The 20,062-nt window shown below is 37.4% G+C and overlaps 1 protein-coding gene across 1 annotated transcript; it reads left to right on the top strand.

Annotated features, from left to right (window-relative positions):
• Positions 1-885: 885 nt before the first annotated feature.
• LAMTOR3 (late endosomal/lysosomal adaptor, MAPK and MTOR activator 3) lies at positions 886-18,110 on the top strand. Its single transcript, XM_007172903.3, has 7 exons — positions 886-1,018; positions 1,338-1,383; positions 3,966-4,000; positions 12,607-12,665; positions 14,210-14,343; positions 15,485-15,548; positions 17,255-18,110. Exons 2-7 carry the CDS (start codon positions 1,375-1,377, stop codon positions 17,326-17,328), a joined length of 375 nt encoding a protein of 124 aa, XP_007172965.1. The 5' UTR covers positions 886-1,018; positions 1,338-1,374; the 3' UTR covers positions 17,329-18,110.
• Positions 18,111-20,062: the final 1,952 nt, after the last annotated feature.

Genomic DNA, 20,062 nt, shown 5'->3' with positions numbered 1-20,062 from the left:
AAGGAAGGAAAAGGAAGTGATCTTCAATGACGTCAGTTGCTATGGAACTGTCAAGTTCACTTGTAATGACAAGGAGGTCATTTGTAACAGCTAGGAGCTTTGTAGTTTACCATTTCATCCTCCTAAGGATAACTAGGAAATAAGTATCTTTTCACCACGTCTTGGGATATGGTTCCTTTTGCACTTCTACTTTTTGGGATTGGAGTTGACAATCAGTCGAAAACAAGTTCCCCTAGACCTCATTTTCCTACCACCTACTGTAGGTTTTCCTTAAATGTGCACACAAGCAATGCACCAAACGAAAAGTAATGTAGGCAGTCCTTAAAGGTATAGCCTTCTAAGTCAAGAGGCAATGAAAGAAGGTTGTTCAATGTCTGCATATGTAGAGGCTTGAGGTACACACATAACTCAGATCTCCAGAAAGCTCATGGATCCTCGATTCAATCTAGACAGAGCCTTGAGTCACAGTACGTGGGCAGCACCCATGGGAAAGCCAAAAGAGACTAGTAAATTGGGGTCAGAAACCTATTGACCTGGGACTTCTAATCACGGGCAATCTGGTGTTTGCTGTTCAGCGTGTAACACCACCCTTTCAAATTTCTCCATCTACAAGAAGAGGTTTTAAGATAACGGGCCCTTAAAAAACTGATGAGATTTTTCCACCCTCTCCAAACAAAAACGTCTTCTTGCTTGCGTTTTCCGGGGGTCTTCACGGCTCGGCGATCTCTTACGAATCTCGATCCGACAGCAGAGGTCGCGACGTCCAGATCTCTGCGCAGGCGCAGGAAGCAGCCCCCAGGTTGGGGGGCAGGGGTCGGGCTGGGCGCGTCGCGCGGCTGCGCGCTCCCTTTTGCCGAAGCACCTCCCCGGAAATCTGGCGTCACCGGGGTCGAAGGGAAGTGCTTCCTGGAGCACGGAGGCGGTTACAAATCACGTGACAGCGGCTTTTAGAGGAACCTGTGTCAGAAGCTGTCCTCTGAAGTGACAGCTTAGGGAACCGGGCAGCCCAGAAACCGAGGTAACTGGAGCCAGTTTGCCCGGTGTTAGGCTTGGGCCCGCAGGTGGCGCGGGCGGTGAGACGGAAGAGAGGACGCCCCTTTCGCCTCCCCTTTAGGCCTGAGTTTTGGGGGTGAGAGGGTGGAGTGGGCTGAGGTCAGGCATCTCGGTTGCCCGTCTGGGAATGTGGAAACTCCCGAGTGCCTTCAGCCTCCCTGGCACGAGCCCTGGAGCCGCGGATCCTTGTCTGACCCTGAGGAAAGCTGACCCCGCGTATTGGGTTGGAGGTGGGGAGGGCGAGGAAGTGGTGAGAGGAGAGTCACCAGGAGTTTCTTTTTCAGGCGTGGAGACTGATCCTGCGAGAGGAAGGGGTTCATCATGGCGGATGTGAGTTAACACAAGAGGAAGGAGAGAGTGGGCGGGGAGAGGTAGCGCTTCCCAAGTCCAAATTTGTTTCGTTTTAGCGCTTCCCTCCACTTCATTATTTTCGCTAGGATCTGAAGTGAGAGATTAATTTGAGTAGTTTGCGGGGTCCAGAGTTTCTGCCTAGAATGGGCGTGGAGGACTCTAAGGTGCCTGAGGTTGAGAAGATTTTATTTTTCCCACGCCCCAGTCCTGCGGGCATGAGAGAAGCTCTGCATATCTACCATTTCGATTTCTAAATGATGGTTTGTTGCTCTGAATCTTTTTCCAGTAAGTGTTATGTCTCTCTGAGCTCATTGTAACAATTGCAGATGATTTATAACCAACACCTCTTTAGCACAGCAATACAACCAAAATTCTAAATTTAGAGAACTTCACTCCTAGAAACAGCAGGTAATTAATACTATTAACGTCTGTGTTTGTTTATAGTTTACGTACTGTTATTTTGCTGACATACATGCTAAACATTCTTTGGAACATTGAACATACACTCATTTAATTCTTACAGTAACTTTTATGAGGTAGGCACTATTATTATTATCCCTGTGTTACAGATGAGAGTGCTAAGGCACAGAACGATCAAGTGACTTCCTCAGGTTACACAACCAGGAAGTTGGGGAGTCAAGATAGCAACCCAGGCAGACTGGCTCCAGAGCCCCTGCTCTTAACCAGTACACTAAGTGGCCATTCAACATCAATATGAATCGGATTTTTCTGTTTAGGTTGCAAGATTATGTTTTTCAACAGTTAGCAACTTTTTATGCCTTTATCACTCCATTTTTGGGTGCCTTCCATTATATTTTTGAGGCCTTGTTCTCCAGGCATCATCAAATCACTAAATTCTTTTGAACGTCTCCCTTGAAAAGATTGCTGTAGTAAGGGCTGTGAGAGAAATAAAAATGACGTATGTATGATTTCTTTCCTTAAGGGTTTCTAAAGTTAAAAAAAATATATAGTAAGCAAGTGATCATAGATGTGCATACATTATTGTGTAAAAATTCAAGGGAAAGAGGGATTGCCTCGGTTTGTCTTTATCAGGAAAGCTGGTTTGGAGTATTTGGTGGTTGAGATTAGCTCTAAATGATGAGTAGCAATTTTTTTTTTTAAAGGTCGAGGAGGTATTACTAGTAGAACGAATAGCATAAGCAAAGTTAGAGATAGGAAAGGAAAAGATGTACGTGGAGGAGCTGTGAATAGTCCAGTTCAGCTGGGGCTGAGGAAATGTATGAGGGAGTGGTAGGAAGCAGGACTGTAAAATTAGTTGTAGACCATACTGTAGAGAGCCTCAAATGTCTACAGAATTTGTACATAATTTGGTAAACAGTGGAGAGCCATTCAAACATTGATTTTGATCTTGGCTGCACAGGGAATCATCTGGGGAGCACCTCCAAACCAGGCATCAGAGTTCCTTTTACGCTCTCCAGGTGTTTTCCATAGCCAGGGTTGAGAATCACTGCAACTATAGATTTAGAGAAGGAGAATAATATGATTATTGGCATTGTGCAGAAATGTGTGGGGTAGAAATGGTAGACCGTCATACCAATTGGGAGGCTAGTGTAAGTCATAAACAATAAACTGGACCTAAACTGTAACGTCATTTGGAAAGGAGAGAAGAACATCAGTTTAAAAACATTTGGCTTCACAAGTGATTCTTAAAGTGACACATGTGAGTTTTGGGTTAAATATTACTTTATGTTTCAAAGCTGAGTAAGTAACAGGGATTGGTAGTGCCATTAGTGGAAACAAGAAGAGATTGGGGAAATCTGGATTTCGGATGAAAAGTGATGAGTTGAGCTTTGTGATAGTGTGTGCAAAGGTAAGCTGGTGGTGATAACATGAAATAAAGTGAACATCCAGATTTGGAGAATAGTAGGGATTAAAGGGCCAAAACAGCAGGTGTCTGATTTATGTATGTAGAGCTCATAATTGATGCCGGGATTGTCAATGAAACTCCCCAGATGAGAGAGTGTAATGAGACAATGTAGTCTTCTGTTTCTTTAGTCGTAATTATGTTCCATGCTAAACACTTGACACACATAGTGGTTTGTCTTTAGTCATGCAGGAAACTGAGTTTCAGAGAAGCTCATCAACTTACCCAAGACTGTTAAAGTGTTGTTAGAAAGTCTGTGGATATGGAAAGATGTTCATAATATATTCTCAAGTGAACACAAAGTTAGCAACAAGAAGATGTACAATAGTATGAAAAGTATGATCTAATATTACTGCTAATATGTATTTGTGTTTCCACTTCTGGATATGCTAATCACTTTACATGCATCGTATCAATAAACTTCAATAACAATCATGATGTAGGCTCTATAATTATCCCTACTCAAAAAATAATGAAACAGGCTTAGAGAAAAAGGTTAGTTAACTTGCTGGAAATCACACAACTAGTTAAAGCATCAAAATCAGAAAGAGAAAGAACACAAGCAAGAATGGTTATGAATGAATACTTAAGTTACATGAGATGTGGATAGGACAGTGTCTAGAGAACCAGTACAAGGCATTATTATTATAATACGATTTTTTATATTTTCTTTCAGGACCTAAAACGATTCCTGTACAAAAAATTACCAAGGTAAAAAATTACTAATTTGTTAGTAAATAAATTCTGCTTAACATATGTTAATTTTATGTAGTATTTTGTTTCTGTTTATCTTAGACTAATATGTGTGTATTATGCTATTATTTAGCACTTGCAAATATTCTAACAATCTTATGTAGCACAAGTGATGTGCTTTGAGTTTGCAGATAAACAACATGAGCCCTAGAGAAGTTACATGACTTGTCTGAGGTTAAACAGCTAGTGAATGCCCGAGGGCTAGAACCCAGATTTCTTGCCACTTTAGAGTTCTTTCATAGCGATTTACTGGATTATACTTTGAAGTAGTTGGAGTAATTTCAAGGGGAAAAAACCTAAGAATTTGCCTTTATTTTTAACATTGCTTGTAAGACCTAATTGCTGAGTCTACATAACCGGAAAATGCTAGACTTAGCAGCTCATACTTGGAAAAATCACAAGGCTTTCACCTACCTGCCCACAGTCCATTTGATGCACCATTTTGTAAATTAGTCTCTTGTGTTGAGGACAGTGACTTCCTTTTAGGTATTTTACTGATTCAAAGGACTTTGTCACTTTAGTTGAATTAAAATTCACATTTAGTTTAATGTAAAATGATACCTTAGAGTTAAGGGCATGAAAGAGAGGAATATATTGAGACATCCATTTTCACATTCCAGAAGAATTGATTAACCTTTGAATTAGTATAACAGAATATGTAGTGAGATCCTTTGTTTTTTTTTTTTAATTTCTTATTCTCCGAATCTATTTGATGTTAAAAAGGTTTTAGATGTCAATTTACATAGGTGGGGGGGGGGGAAAACAAACCCTTGTTTGGATTTTTGCCTAAATTGGTTTGTGTGGTTTGCCTAGGCTTGTGCCTTTACTCTGATTACAGAGCAGTTGAAATTAGTATTATCTTCTAGTTTTGATTTATCTATATTCTTCTCTGCTCAGGAAGAAATCACTACTGAAGTGTTATTTGTTACCATTGACTTTATGTTAGTGTGATACTTAGATTCATTTTTACTGCCTGCCTCCTAGTACTGACAGCTGTAAAGACGAGCTGCCGATGCTGTTCTCAGCCTAATGATCAGCAGTAGCAGCAGCCTCGGCTTTGCACAGCAGGGCAGGGCCATAAAAATGACCGAACAAGCTGCAACTGTCCAAAGCAATTTTAATAATCAATGGGAAAAGTTACTTTGGTTTTGTGACCTTTAAAAAATGTTGCCAACACATTAAAACTTCTCTTATTGTTGGTTATATTTAGGGAAATGGAAACAAGTGCTAAAACTAATATTTGTTTAATACACTATAATTTAAAACATTAGAAACATTGAGAATTAAGATGTTTATTTCTTTGAAAAAAACGTATCAAAAGTAGTTTGAACAGTGTTTTTCCACTTCTTTTCATATATTGTACCTTCAGATATTTGAAAGGTATATCCTTAAGATAAGGAACAGACATCTTTTCTGTGCCTGGCAAATTGGCATATTTCTTTCTAACTTTGGATTAGCTTCCAAAAGTTTGTTCTTTGTACTTTCTTTTTTTTTTAAATTAATTTTATTTTATTCATTTTTGGCTGCGTTGGGTCTTCGTTGCTGCATGCGGGCTTTCTCTAGTTGTGGCAAGTGGCGGCTACTCTTTGTTACGGTCCGCGGGCTTCTCACTGCGGTGGCTTCTCCTGTTGCGGAGCACGGGCTCTAGGCACACGGGCTTCAGTAGTTGTGGCACATGGCTCAGTAGTTGTGGCTCGCGGACTCTAGAGCGCAGGCTCAGTAGTTGTGGCACACAGGCTTAGTTGCTCTGCGGCATGTGGGATCTTCCAGGACCAGGGCTCAAACCTGTGTCCCCAGTATATTGGCAGGTGGATTCTTAACCACTGCGCCACCAGGGAAGTCCCTGTCCTTTGTACTTTCAAGTGATGTGAAATGTCTCTGAGAGTTCCTTTAATGTGAGGTCCTTGCCAGTGTCACTTCCTCTGGGACATCTTTATCCTGTTCATCACAACCACTTTTCTTAATTTACATCAGGACATTTGCTTTCACTAAGTTGTTCTGGCTGCACATCTAGTGCACAGCAGCAAGCATCAGCATTCCTCAGCCACCTCTTTCTTCCATAACTCCGTTTACTCTCTATTCCAGCATTATCACTTTTCATTTCTTTGCTGCATTTCATCTTTATTGGCTGTTCCCTATTTCAGTTATCCTTTTTTTTTTTTTTTTTGGTCACATGGTTTGTCACTGGAAGACAAGAAAGTAACAAAACTACAACATGCTTTGCTGTCTCTTCAAAAACTGCATAACGTGCTCCATGAACAATCACCAACACACTCTGAAAGAAGCGGTGTGACTGGTTACTGGTCACAATTTGCATCTGTTATTTACAAAATTCCTTACATAGTGATTTGTGAACTGAAGAGTTAGCTAAGCTTGTACTTTATGCAGTTGTTCAGCTAATATACCAGCTAACTGAGACTTTACCCAGGCTGCTGGGGCAGAGTGGTATTATTTAACTAAATTTTGGTAACTAAAATGTGTCCATATTGGAACCATACAAAACAAGGGCTTTCTGTGCTTACCTGTATTTACCTTATTGGAGGCTTAGCATATTAAAATGATGATAAAATTGGCCTGGGGAGAGGGAGGGATACCACACTGGAGACAAAATATAGGAACAGAAGCATAGTTGATATATGTGAAAAGGATATTTGTAAAAACATAATGAAAATCTTTCCACAGTGGAAGGAAAGGGATTAGTACTGTGTGTTTTTATCCCATAATGACTGAGGCCACTTTGTTTCATTTTCATGATCATTTCTTGAAAGTGGGCTTATTGCACCCAAGAGCTAAAAGGATGGTTAAGTAATAACACGTAAAGAAAAGTCATAGAATATACACTTTGATTTGTTGCTAGATGTATGTGAAGTTACGGGGTTTGGACACAGGTAGCCTGGCTCCAGAGCTGTGGGTCCATGCTTTTTCTTTCTTTCTTTTTTTTTTTTAAATTTATTTATTTATTTATTTTTGGCTGTGTTGGGTCTTCATTTCTGTACGAGGGCTTTCTCTAGTTGCGGCAAGCGGGGGCCACTCTTCATCGCGGTGCGCGGGCCTCTCACTATCGCGGCCTCTCTTGTTGCGGAGCACAGGCTCCAGACGCGCAGGCTCAGTAGTTGTGGCTCACGGGCCCATTTGCTCCGCGGCATGTGGGATCTTCCCAGACCAGGGCTCGAACCCGTGTGCCCTGCATTAGCAGGCAGATTCTCAACCACTGCGCCACCAGGGAAGCCCCAATGTACAATATTATATAAGTTACAGGTATACGATATAGTGATTCACACTTTTTAAAGGTTATAGTCCATTTATAGTTATTATAGAATATTGGCTCTACTCCCTGTGTTGTACAGTATATCCTTGTAGCTTATTTTATACATAATAGTTTGTACCTCTTAATCCCCTACCCCTATCTTGTGGGTTCACGCTTTTAATTCTTACCGTTATGACTTTCAACAACCAAGTCAGAGATACATGTGAGTGGAATGTGCTTTTGTTCATTTGAATTCTCTGTTAAATATAGTTCTTGGATTTGTATTTTCAAATCTAATTGTGACTCAAAACAGTCTCAGGCTTTAATATTCACAGCTTCTTGTGTTAAAACCAAATGTTTCATCATTATATGAATAGAACTAAGTATGATATCTTTGATTACTAATGTAACATTTGCTTTTTTAGGATAAAAATATTTGTTTCACTTAGCTTAAAGTTTAGATTTCTGCAGGATATTTCATAAAATTCAATTTATCCCCTCTAAAAGTGTAGCGTACCTATTAATACATCATAGTTATTTTCAATTATTAGTAAGATGTATTCATGTTTTTCTTGGTGAACTGTGTATAGAATTGGAAACACGTTTTATATTTGTGACCTGATTTCTTTAAATGAGTCCTTTAAATATATGAGTCCTTTTTCTACTTTGTTGGGCTTTTATATCTGTGGATTTGAAATCCATTAAAAAGAATGTCCTTTTATTTCTTCCTCCTCTTTTGGTGCATTAATTGGCCTTTAAATTAATTACCATGAAAATAAGAAAAAAGAAGTCACCTATGGTGATACAAATATTTCTAAACATTTTTTAGTACTCTTTACCTGTTTTTCAATTGGCTTATTTTTTGAGTAGACAATACATTTATAAAGTTCAAAATTCGAAAGTTAACTGAAGGACATAGAGTGAAGAGCCTCCCATCCCTGTCCTTCAGCTGCACAACTCCTGTCTCAGAGGCACCCATTGTTACCTTCAGAGAGATTTTATGCACCTGCAAGCAAATGTATATTAGCACATGTATTTGCACATATACTCATATGTCTTAGTTCAGGCTGCTATAACAAAGTACCATAGACTGGATTTCTTATAGACAACCGGAATTTATTTCTCACAGCTCTGGAGGCTAGAAGTCTGAGATCAGGGTGCCAGCAGGGTCTGGTTACAGTGAGGGCTCGCTTCTGGGTTATAGGTTGCTGACTTCTCATAGCCTCATGTGGTGGAAAGAGGGCTAGCTAGCTCTTTGGCCTCTGATAAGGCTGCTAATCCTATTCTTGAGAGCTCCATCCTCATGATCAGTTACCTCCCAAAGGCCCCACCTTCAAATAACAGCACACTGGGATTAGGGTTTCAGGATACAAATTTTGTGGGTGATGGCAAACATTTAGTCCATTGCAACGTATACCCTCACATGCCTACACATGGTATTACATAAGTTGTTGGTTCTTGTACACGCTATTCAAAATGTGTGTTTTTTCACTTAATGTAACTTTGAGGTCAATCACTCAGTACATAAAGAGCTCTTTTTTGTGGTTGCAGAATATTCCATGGTTTATGCGTGTCATAACATATTTAATTTGTCCTTCTTGATGGACAGTTAAGTTTCCAGTCCTTTCCTCTTTCAAGTAGTGTTGCTATTGACAGTTGCACAAAGTTAATTTGCATGTGTACAAGTATCTGTAGGATATGTTTTCATATAACCTAGTTTTTAACTTTGACAAATATTTGTTTTTATGTATTAATTTTATAGAGTACGTTTTAATCCATAGATAGTTTCAAGATTGAATGATAATAGAAAATAATGCCAGTAAATATTGAGACACAGTTGTTTTCATCATTTTTATTTTAAATGTGAGGGAGATAAGTATTGTTTGTAACATTTTCTACTTGAATTTTAATCACACTTCCCTGACTTGAAAATTTTTGACAATGAGATTTTTAGAAAGTTTAATTTCAGTATCTGCACATTAAGTTAATATCAATATTCCTCATTCGTAAGTTAAAATATTAAGGTTAACACCATAAGGAGGGGGTAATTCGGGGATATAGTAGGGACAGTAAACATATTTCTGAGGAGACCACCACAGTAAAGTGAATATCGAAATAAAGCGAGTCACACAATTTTTTTGGTTTCCCATTGCATATAAAAGTTATGTTTATACTAATACTGTAGTCTGTTAAGTGTGTAATAACATTATGTCTAAAAAAACGATGTACATGCCTTAGGTAAGAAACACTTTCTTGAAAAAACACTTTTTTGCCAAAGAATGCTAACCGTCATCTGAGCCGTTAGTGAGCTGTAATGTTTCTGCTTGTGGAGGGTCTTGCCTCAGCGCTGATGCAGCTGACTGATCGGGGTGGTGGGTGCTGAAGGCTGGGGTGCCGTGGCACTTTCTTAACGTAAGGCCACAGTGAAGTTTGCCGTGTCGATTGACTCTTCCTTTCACAGTTTCTTTGACGGATGCAAGGCTGTTTGATAGCATTTTACAGCTACAGTAGAACTTCTTTCAAAATTGGAGTCAGTCCTCTCATACCCTGCTGCTGCTTTATCAACTAAGTTTTTTGTAATATTTAAATCCTTTGTTGTCATTTCAACAATCTTTACAGAATCTTCACCAGGAATAGATTCCATCTCAAGAAACCACTTTCTTTGTTCGTCCATAAAGAGCAACTGCTCATTCATTAAAGTCTTACCCTGAGATGGCAGCAATTCAGTCACATCTTCAGGCTCCACTTCTAATCCTAGTTCTCTTGCTGTTTCACCATATCTGAGTTACCTCCTCCACTGAAGTCTTAAACCCCTCAGAGTCATCCATGAGGGTTGGAGTCTACTTCTTCCAGACTCCTGTACATGTTGTTATTTTGACCTCTTCCCATGAAGCATGAATGGTCTTAATGGCATCTAAAGTGGTGACTCCTTTCCTGAAGGTTTTCAATTTACTTTGCCCGGATCCATCGGAGGAATCACTGTCCATGGCAGCTGTGGCCTTATGAAATGTATTTCTTAAATAATAAGGCTCAAAAGTCCAAAGTACTCCTTGATCCATGGGCTGTAGAATGGAGGTTGTGTTCGCAGGCATGAAAACAACCTTAATCTCATCGTACATCTCCATCGGAGCTCTTGGGTGACCAGATGCGTTGTCAATGAGCAGTAATATTTTGAAAGGAATCTTTTTTTCTGAGCAGTAGGTCTCAACAGTGGGCTTAACATATTCAGTAAAGCATGTTGTACATAGATGTGCTGTCATCCAGGCTTTGTTGTTGCATTTATAGAGCACAGGCAGAGTAGATGTAACATTGATTCTTAAGCACCCTAGGATTTTCAGAATGGTAAATGAGCATTTTGCTTCAACTTAAGGTCACCAGGTGTGTTAGCCCCTAACAAGAGAGTCAGCCTGTCCTGTGAAGTTCTGAAGCCAGGCATTGACTACTTCTCTCTAGCTATGAAAGTCCTAGATGGTATCTTCTTCCAATAGAAGGCTGTTGCGTCTGTATTGAAAATCTGCTGTTTAGTGTAGCCATCTTCATTAATTATCTTAGCTAGATCTTCTGGATAACTTGCTGCAGCTTCTGTATCAGCGCTTGCCTTGTGCTTTGATGTTACGGAGACAGCTTCTTTACTTAAACCAACCTCCTAGCTTCAAACTTTTCTTCTTTAGCTTCCTCGCCTCTCTTAGCCTTCATAGAATTGAAGAGAGTTAGGGTTTTATACTCTGGATTAGGTTTTGGCTTAAGGGAATGTTGTGGCTGGTTTGATCATCTATCCAGACCACTAACACATTCTCCATATCAGTAATAAGGCTGTTTTGCTTTCTTACCATTCGTGTATTCACTGGAGTAACAACTTTTGATTCCCTTCAAGAACTTTTCCTTTGTGTTCACAACTTGGCTGTTTGGTGCAAGAGGCCTAGCTTTTGGCCTGTTTCAGCTTTCGACATGCCTTCCTCACTAAGCTTAATAATTTCTAGATTTTGACTTAAATGGGAGATGTGTGACTCTTCCTTTCACTAGAACACTTAGAGGCTATTGTAGGGTTACTAACTGGCCTAATTTCGATACTGTTGCGTCACAGGGAGTAGGGAGCGAGGTGGGGAGACTGCCCGTCAGTGGAGCAGTCACAACACACAGCATTCATCAGCTAAGTTCACCGTCTTGTATGGACGTGGTTTGTGGCACCCCAAAATAATTACAGGAGTAACATCAAAGACCATTTATCACAGATCACCATAGCAAATATGGTAATAATGAAAAAGTTTGAAATACTGTGCGAATTACCAAAATGTGACACAGAAGCACAAAGCACATGCTGTTGGAAAACTGGTGCCAATAGACTTGCTCCATGCAGGGTTATAAAAAGCTCGATAAAGGGCAGCACAGTAAAATGAGGTGTGCCTGCAGTTACAAGGCTCTAGGTTTTGTGTTATAGTTAAAGGGCTATAGGTTCTTTGTAAATGATGAAAGTTTGCGGGTGTTTCCCCATTATAATTTTTAACATTTTTGCACTCTAGGGATTCTCACTAATAATTTAGTATTTAAACTGCATGGATAAATTATGTCATTCTCAGTGTGCACAGATGACAACATTGATGTTAATTAATATTTTTGAATGTTAATTATGTACCAACCACCCTCTGCTTTACATGCATTATTTTATTAAATTTCACAGTAGCCAAATAAGTACAATTATCCCCATTTTCAGATTAACTGAGACTTAGAGAGAGGTTTTGTAACTGACACAAGGTAGCTTAAACAGTAAGCACCAGACTCTGAACTGGAAACCAGGTCTTTCTAACTTCACAGCTGTAGACTTAACCATTCTGCTTACTTCTTGTGTAGGCGTGGCTGAAAGGATTGCTGTATGACCTCCATTCTTTCTGTCCTGTTCCCTCAGCTTACAGTGATCTTTCTGCCCCTCTTTTCTTAGTACCATAGCATCTCAGCTGAGATAGCACTTCCCCAGGGAAGCCTTCCCTGACGCACCTGTCTGAATCAACCCCCCTTTTATAGGCTCACGTATCCCCACATATCTCTTAGTGGCACTTCCCAAGTTGTAGTTTTATATTTGCGTGAGGTGGTCTGCATGATAGCTGCTCTCCTTTTAGATTATAAGTTGTGTGAAGGCAACTGTGTCTGTTTTTGCTTGTTATGGGGGAAGAGTTTTGGCAAACATGTTATAGGAACTTATATCAATAACTGAGTTCCCATGGGTTTTCAGAAGTATACATGAAAATTACCATTATGACTTTGAAGGTACATATTTTGAGAAGATGTTTCATAATATTTTAACTTTTTGTTTTCTTTCTAGTGTTGAGGGGCTCCATGCTATTGTTGTGTCAGATAGAGATGGCGTGCCTGTCATTAAAGGTAAAATGGAGCAATTACATGCCAGTGTCATGTTTGCTTTTGAGTAAAAATGTATTTATATCTGAGTAATATAGAAGGCAAGCATAAAATAACCCATTTCAATACATTCAGGAGATGGTCTTAGTTTGGGAGGAAATGTTTGCTTTTGTGTGTTGAAGGCTGGGTTGGAATCTTAAGTAACTTATTATATATCAAATCTATCACGATATCATCCAGAGTTTATAAGCATGGATTTATCACAAGCCCAGTTTCCCATTAAAGACATTTTATGTATAATGTAAACGATTAGTAAATCTAAGTGTTGAGAGTGGGCATATATGCAGCTAGATATATGATACACGCAGACTCCCCCAATATATGTTTTTTATCAATATTGCTAGTAGTTTTAGGATAAACATCCATACATTTGAATTAACATAAATTTATTATTTTGTTTACTCTTTCTTGTTCTCCTTCCTTACTGGAAATAAGATTTTGAAAAACTTTTAACTTCACAATTACTTTAGTTAACCAGAATCTAACAATAATTTTTGCCTAGAGAAGAACTGGTTAACCTAAGGAAAAAAAAAAAAAAAAGAAAAAGAAAAAAATTTCTTTTCGCCTGAGTTTTACCTTTTTTTTTAAAGTATATATGTCACAGAAAGATTAAATAATGTTCTGCATATTTTGTTTACAATTTATTTTCCACCTGGGGTTATCATATATGTCAGATAATTTCAGACTTTAGAATTGAAAGAAAGTTTAGAAATTAGCTAATTTAGTTCTTTCATTTTATAAATGGAAATGGTCAAGCACAAGGAATACATTGTCAGTCCAAAGCTGCACATGAGTCAGTGACAAGATAGGCAAAGAACCCATCATCTCCTGATGTGTGATCCAGTGTACTTTCTAACCCAGCACAGAACATAGGTAGCCATGGCCAAGTCCCTTACCTTTTCTCAGTTCTGCAATGAGGGCTTTGAAGAAAGTAATCTCAGAGATTTTCCAGTTCTAATGTTCTTTCTGAGGATCGCTGTGTTAAAAGCCTTAATTAAGCTCAGCACTTACTGGTACAACTAACTCCACTTAGACCTTTTAATGAGTGAAAGAAACTTAAAACACATGGCCGGTTGTAGAATTATTATCATCTACAAAAGATACTTCTGTGGGTTTTATAAGAGCAAAGGTTTTTGAAGCTTTTTTTTACTATTCTAGCTTTGCTCTCAGTTAACCAAAACATTCAGTTTATTAATTGTACTGATAATCATAATCTGTGTTTTAAGTTAGATATTAAGAAAATGGAAACAATTAGTATTCATTTGAAAATTTTAAAAAATTGTGAGAAGCAGCATTTCTTCCCTTAGTTATGATCACTCAACTTCTGGCTGAGTGGTTTTTCCCACCTAAATTGATGAGACCCAGTTAGTAATATGATTTTCAGTATTGTGAAGCATAACCGTTGTGCTCATTTTTTTACAGGTTTATGTTAAAAAAAAAAAGTGCTCTAGATCTTTTCCCTACCGTATTTCCTGCATAATTTTTACTTAAATCATTTATATTTCCAGTGGCCAATGATAATGCTCCAGAGCATGCTTTGAGACCTGGCTTCTTGTCTACTTTTGCCCTTGCAACAGACCAAGGGAGCAAACTTGGACTTTCAAAAAATAAAAGTATCATCTGTTACTATAACACCTATCAGGTAAGTTCATAATTATCAAATGGTTTGCTGATGATTTCAACTATTATTATGTTTTCTGTATAAAATAGTTTGTTTTATAATTCGAAATTTTAGTTTCGAAGGGGATGGAATTATAAAATCTTAACCTTCAAATTGGTTATGTTAAACTAGTAATTTTTTTTCACATTTCAGGAATTAATTAATATAGAAAATTAGATTAAAAGATTCAGTAGTAAAGTATATGTTACCCTAAAAAGGGTACGTCAGGTCACTAGTACCTCCAGTGGATGGTGCCCTTAGCTTATTTAACAACTGTGATTTCTCAAATGACACCCTTTGTTAATTGTTGTTGTGGTGACAGATACAGAATTTTCCTTGAAAGTCAAATGATAAGTTATTTAAATTTGTTATCGCTACTAATTCCTTCATTTGGTTTGAAATATATAAAATAAGTGAGGTTATTATTTGTGGGAAAGAAATTAGTTGCTACATATCTCTTGACCTCCAGCTGGATTTTCTTCTTTAGAATAAATTAATCACGTCTACTTTAGAACAATGTTTCCCAGAGTATGTCATGTACTACTGGTGCTACATAAGTGACATTTTTTATTTTAAAAGTTACATATTTTAATGTCTATTAGGCAAGAGATAACCAGCCCATCTGACCTTTAATTTAGCCAATAAGGGTTAGGTTGAAGCTAAATTTTTTAAAAAGATAGTTGATTCAAAGTTAATTTAAATTTAAATTAATTTAAATTATAGTGGTTCAGAGGAGGCAGAAGATCATGAAGTTATAACCACTTGAATGACTGAGAAGTACTGCCTTGACCTATTTGCTTATCAGATATTTATTGAGCCCCTATTATGTAATTGACACTCTGCAGGGCTTTAGAAGATAAAAAAAGATGAAGAAGACACAGCCCCACCTTAAAAACTTTCCAGGCTAAGTGGTATTAATGTCTCTAAGAGATAATCAGTAAGCCTGTTTTATGGAAATACTTATTTTCAGCTGTTGCATGTTTTCATGATGTAATACCATGATGTTGGGCTAGTATCTTACACATTGACCATTTAAAGTTTTTTGGAAGATTAAGATATCTCATCTGAATTACACTACCTTTTCACTATGTAACATATTATTTAGATCTTGTTCTCTTTTTAGGTGGTTCAATTCAATCGTTTACCTTTGGTGGTGAGTTTCATAGCCAGCAGCAATGCTAATACAGGTGTGTTTTAATACAGCTTTTAATTCTTTATAATACCATATCTGAGCAGTCTAATATGATAGGAATAGCAGATTTAGAGTAAGAAAAGCTAAATTCATGGCCCAGTCTACCATCTGTTCCTTGATCTCTGGAAGTGTAACTTCTCTGAATTGTGTTTTTCATATCTGTGTAATGGAACTAATATCTGCTTTCTCGATCTTGTGTGGTTATTTTTTAGTTCAAATGAGACAGTGTATAGGTAAGTGATCGTTCAAGACAGAAAGGAAAATTAAATGTTATCTTCACCTCTTGAATGCTATATCTTGCTCACGTTACAACAGTTTAAGAAAACAAAGAAGAGTAGAGAAGATAACCAAACAGAACACATAAAAAAGATCAAGGATGAGTTCAGTTCCGTATAGACCAATCTATAAAATCTTGAACCATAGTGGGCCAGGTGAATGTGACTGAGAACTTAAAGAGTGTGACGAGGATGCATATACTCATTCTTCTTTAGGGTGGGAGAATGTGAGGACAAACACTGGGAAGCTGCACTTCCTAAGGAGGATAGTAAGATCTCATTATATCCACTAGCCTTCACTGTCTACTTTCACGTAAAATAATGACAGTATTCAGTTGAATTGTAATTATTTTCCTCTTTTGGCTAAAGTGGAATTTTGTTAAGGTCTGTCTCCTTCAGATTTCACCACTGTTAGAACTGTTATAGATTCCTTTTCTGTTTTTTTTCTTTCCAAGCTCTTTGAGCCCGTTTTGTTTCCAGCCATGTCACTGAAGCCTTTATTTAGATTCCTCATCTTTAAAATGAGGGGTTTAGATTTGATGATCTATTGGGTCTCTTCCATTTCTAAATGTTTTGAAGGTATAAAATATTGTATGTGAAAACACTTTATAAATTGTATAGGATAGTAGTCGTGTCAGTATTTTAAGTATATTAAACCTCAGTTCTGATAAATCACTGTCATGTTATAAAATCATCAGTTGTTATAAATTATGATAATGTGCAGAATTGTATTTTAGTATTGATACTTAGAACATTTCCTTGAGAATCCCAGATGCTTTTAATGCTCTGTGAGACAGAGGAAGATCTTTATTTGAGCATAAAACAAGCAGTATTTAAGATATATATAGCCTTCTACTCTGGTAAACTAAGGAGAAGCTAATTTCTGGACTAGTTTGTTTCTTTCAGTGTGTGTTTTATACTCCTGCCAAGCATCTTTAAAATTATTGTTTTCATTTGAAATACCCATTTATATCTTAGCTTTATTGAATTTATATGATAAATATTTGATTATTCCTTTGCTATCTACCTATCTTTTGATAAAGTTCATTAAAATTGGCTCAGGAAAAAAGTATACCTTTTTTTAGTAAAAATCATGTGTATTATTCCTGAATCAGTGCAGATTTTGAAATAATAGGGTATAAATTAAAGTTTTCCTTTCAAAACTAACAAAATTATAGCACATAATATAATTCATTTTACATCTTCTAATACATATAAATATTTTCATTTATTTATGTTAATAGATGATAAAAATAAACTTCATAATGAATATGGGTTTTTGGTTACTTTATTTAGAATTACAATATTTTGTTTTAAGTATGTTTTAGTAATGGAGAATGAACTATGTCTCATTTACTTTTTTAGTATTATACATTTTGATAAACATTTTTCTAATGTTCAAATTTTCTTAATCTCTTTGTTTTAGGACTAATTGTCAGCCTAGAAAAGGAACTTGCTCCATTATTTGAAGAATTGAGACAAGTTGTGGAAGTTTCTTAATCTGGCAGTGGTTTCTATGTATACCTTATCTTCATTATATCAAACAGTATCAATCCAGCAATCTTTAGACCACAACAACACTTGTATCCATGTACTCAAGAAAGGGCCCCTTTTTCCACCTTACACTAGAGAAAGAGCCTATAGATAGAATTTACGGACAGATTGATTGTTATCTTTTCTTGTGTAGGGCCTTTTCCTATTTGTGAGATCTGGGGATTGCACAGAAATGGTTCAATCTATCACAGCTCCTATGGAGTTAGTCCGGTCACCAAATATGCATGAGATTCTATTCGGTGGCTCAGAATCAAAATGATACTTTGACCCACTTGAGCCATGGAGTGCTCCCTACTGTACAGTGTGCCAGGCCTGCAGAATGAAGCAGACTCTTTTTATTGTGAAGAGTGAGGACATATTTTTCTTCGTATTATTTTATTTGCATTGAGAGGAAGATAAAATGGCTTAGTAAAAGTAATAAAATCAGTGCAGTCGCTAACTTTCCTTTGTACGTCTTGTTCTGCAGTACAGGTGAGTGTTACTAACTGATCTGATTCTTCTCAGAGGGCGCTGCTCTTTACTGGAAATGAAAGTGATAGCTAATGGGTTTTTCCTCCACTCTGCTGTCTGTAACCAATCAGTGTTTTTTAATGTTTGTGTATTCTTTATAAAATTTAGATGTGATTCATTATTGAATTGTTCCCAATATTGGTATGTATGTAAACATGGTAGTATAGCCCTTTTTTTTCATACATGAGTATAAATAAAATAGTATTTTTAGAAGTACAGTTTGAGCACTATGTAGGTTTTTTCCCCCAGACTGTTTTCAAACGTTTAAAGACTATAATTAACTTAATTCACTCTTTCAACCACACGAATAAGTGACTGTTTCACGTCTGGTTTGGAGACCGTTTTACCTAACATAAACTGTCAGTTGGAAAATAAACCTCATCCATGAGCCTAATTTAATCTCTGAAATTGGTATCACAGTTCTAGCATGTGCTTTTCATTTTCAGGAATGCAGTCCATCATTCAAGGTTGTTAATTTCCTCCTAGGATCTTTGACAATCAGAGTTTGTCACTGGTACCTGGCATTGAGCACCTACTGTGCACCATTCACTAGCGCTACCACACTGCAGAATTCTAAGGAGCGCAGTGTACGTCATATTTCTGTGCTCCAGGAGTGCGTTTTACACGACATGTGTACGAATGCAGTCCCTCAAGTTGTGCAGTGAGATCAGCCGGGCACTGTGCCTGCCTCCTTCCTTCTTCTTGCCTTCCTTTCTTCCTCCCTCCTTCCCTCTCTTCTCCCATCCTCTACAAATATGAGACTAAATTGTGGTACCTATCTTTAAAGAATGTACAGCTCAGTAAACGGAACAGGTATAGGAAGTGCTGTGATGAAGCTGTGCACAGGGTGCTATAGAAAACACAGAATGGGGCATTTAAATTGGGCAAGAACAACAGCCTTTACAAATAGAGGCAGGAGCTATGTTTTACCTGCAGCATGCTATAAATAGTTAATTGTTATAACCTAATGAAGCATTAGACACATCCATTAAAATCTAGAATTCCCATCATCCAGATTATTATTTAATAGTGTCCAGGAAGTTTTTGCCAATGCAGTGATGCATGAAGTAAGAAAGTCTTTTATAAATGAGGTGACCAAAATTGTAATTACTGGTAATTTTATATGTATACCTACATACATTCATACCCACCACCCAGGAAAGAGAACTAATAAATGGAGATATTTAACCTTTGCATGGTGAACACTGCTACTATTAAAATTTCTATTTTAAGGGGTATAATAGTTAAATTATTCTTTAGTTCATCCAGAAAAATAAGGTGAAACTTTCTAAGGAATTTTTGAAAAGGTAATATAAAACTAGATTATTTTTAAAGGATAGTGTAAAACTACATCAGGTGCGCAACTAGACAGATGAGTAGAGCAGAATAACCCAGAAACAGACTTTAGTACATACATATGAGGAGTTAAAACATTGTAAAGATGACATCATAAGTCAATTGGGAAAAATTTATCAAAAAATTAGCACAGACATTCTTTATGCCCTACTGATGGAAGTGTGAATTGTTATATCCTTCTAAATAGGACAACTTGGCTATTTCTACCAAACTCAAGTGCACATAGCCTTTCACCCAATGTATTAGGATTCTCCAGAGAAAGAGAACCCACAGACACAAAATATTTAATTTGGGCACCCCATGTTGAGTCAAATTGACACAAAAGCCCACAATTCCACTTCTAGATATTCATGTTACCGATGCATATGGACGTGTGAAAAGTATATACTTATATTCATTGCAATTTAGTAACATTAAAGGATTGGAAACAGGTATCCATCATAGATGAGGTGACCTGTTTTTTTTTGTTTTTTGTTTTGTAACAAGGCCAGTTTATACCTGCTGTTCTCGGTGTAATTATTAGTGCTCCTTTCAACTCTGAAGGGTCCCACTTTAGATAGATTATATGTTCACCCTAATCATAGAGGGTTGGTTAAAGAAATTTCTACATTTGCCCAATGGAAAAAAGAATGAAGAAGACTTTAGGTACTGAGATGGAATGATCTCCAAAACATAGTGTTCAGAAGAAAAAGCGTAGTGTGAAACTGTGTGCTATGCTACAACTTATGTATAGGAAGAAAAAATATAGATGTATGTTCATATTTGCTTGTATATGCTAGGTATCTCTGAAGATGTGCAGGACGTGGTAACATGG

Source organism: Balaenoptera acutorostrata, chromosome 5 (genome assembly GCF_949987535.1).
Source record: "Balaenoptera acutorostrata chromosome 5, mBalAcu1.1, whole genome shotgun sequence".
In the NCBI taxonomy this organism is placed as follows: Eukaryota; Metazoa; Chordata; class Mammalia; order Artiodactyla; family Balaenopteridae; genus Balaenoptera; species Balaenoptera acutorostrata.
Note: the sequence above shows the minus strand (reverse complement) of the source record. Positions and strands in the feature narration are given on the sequence as shown.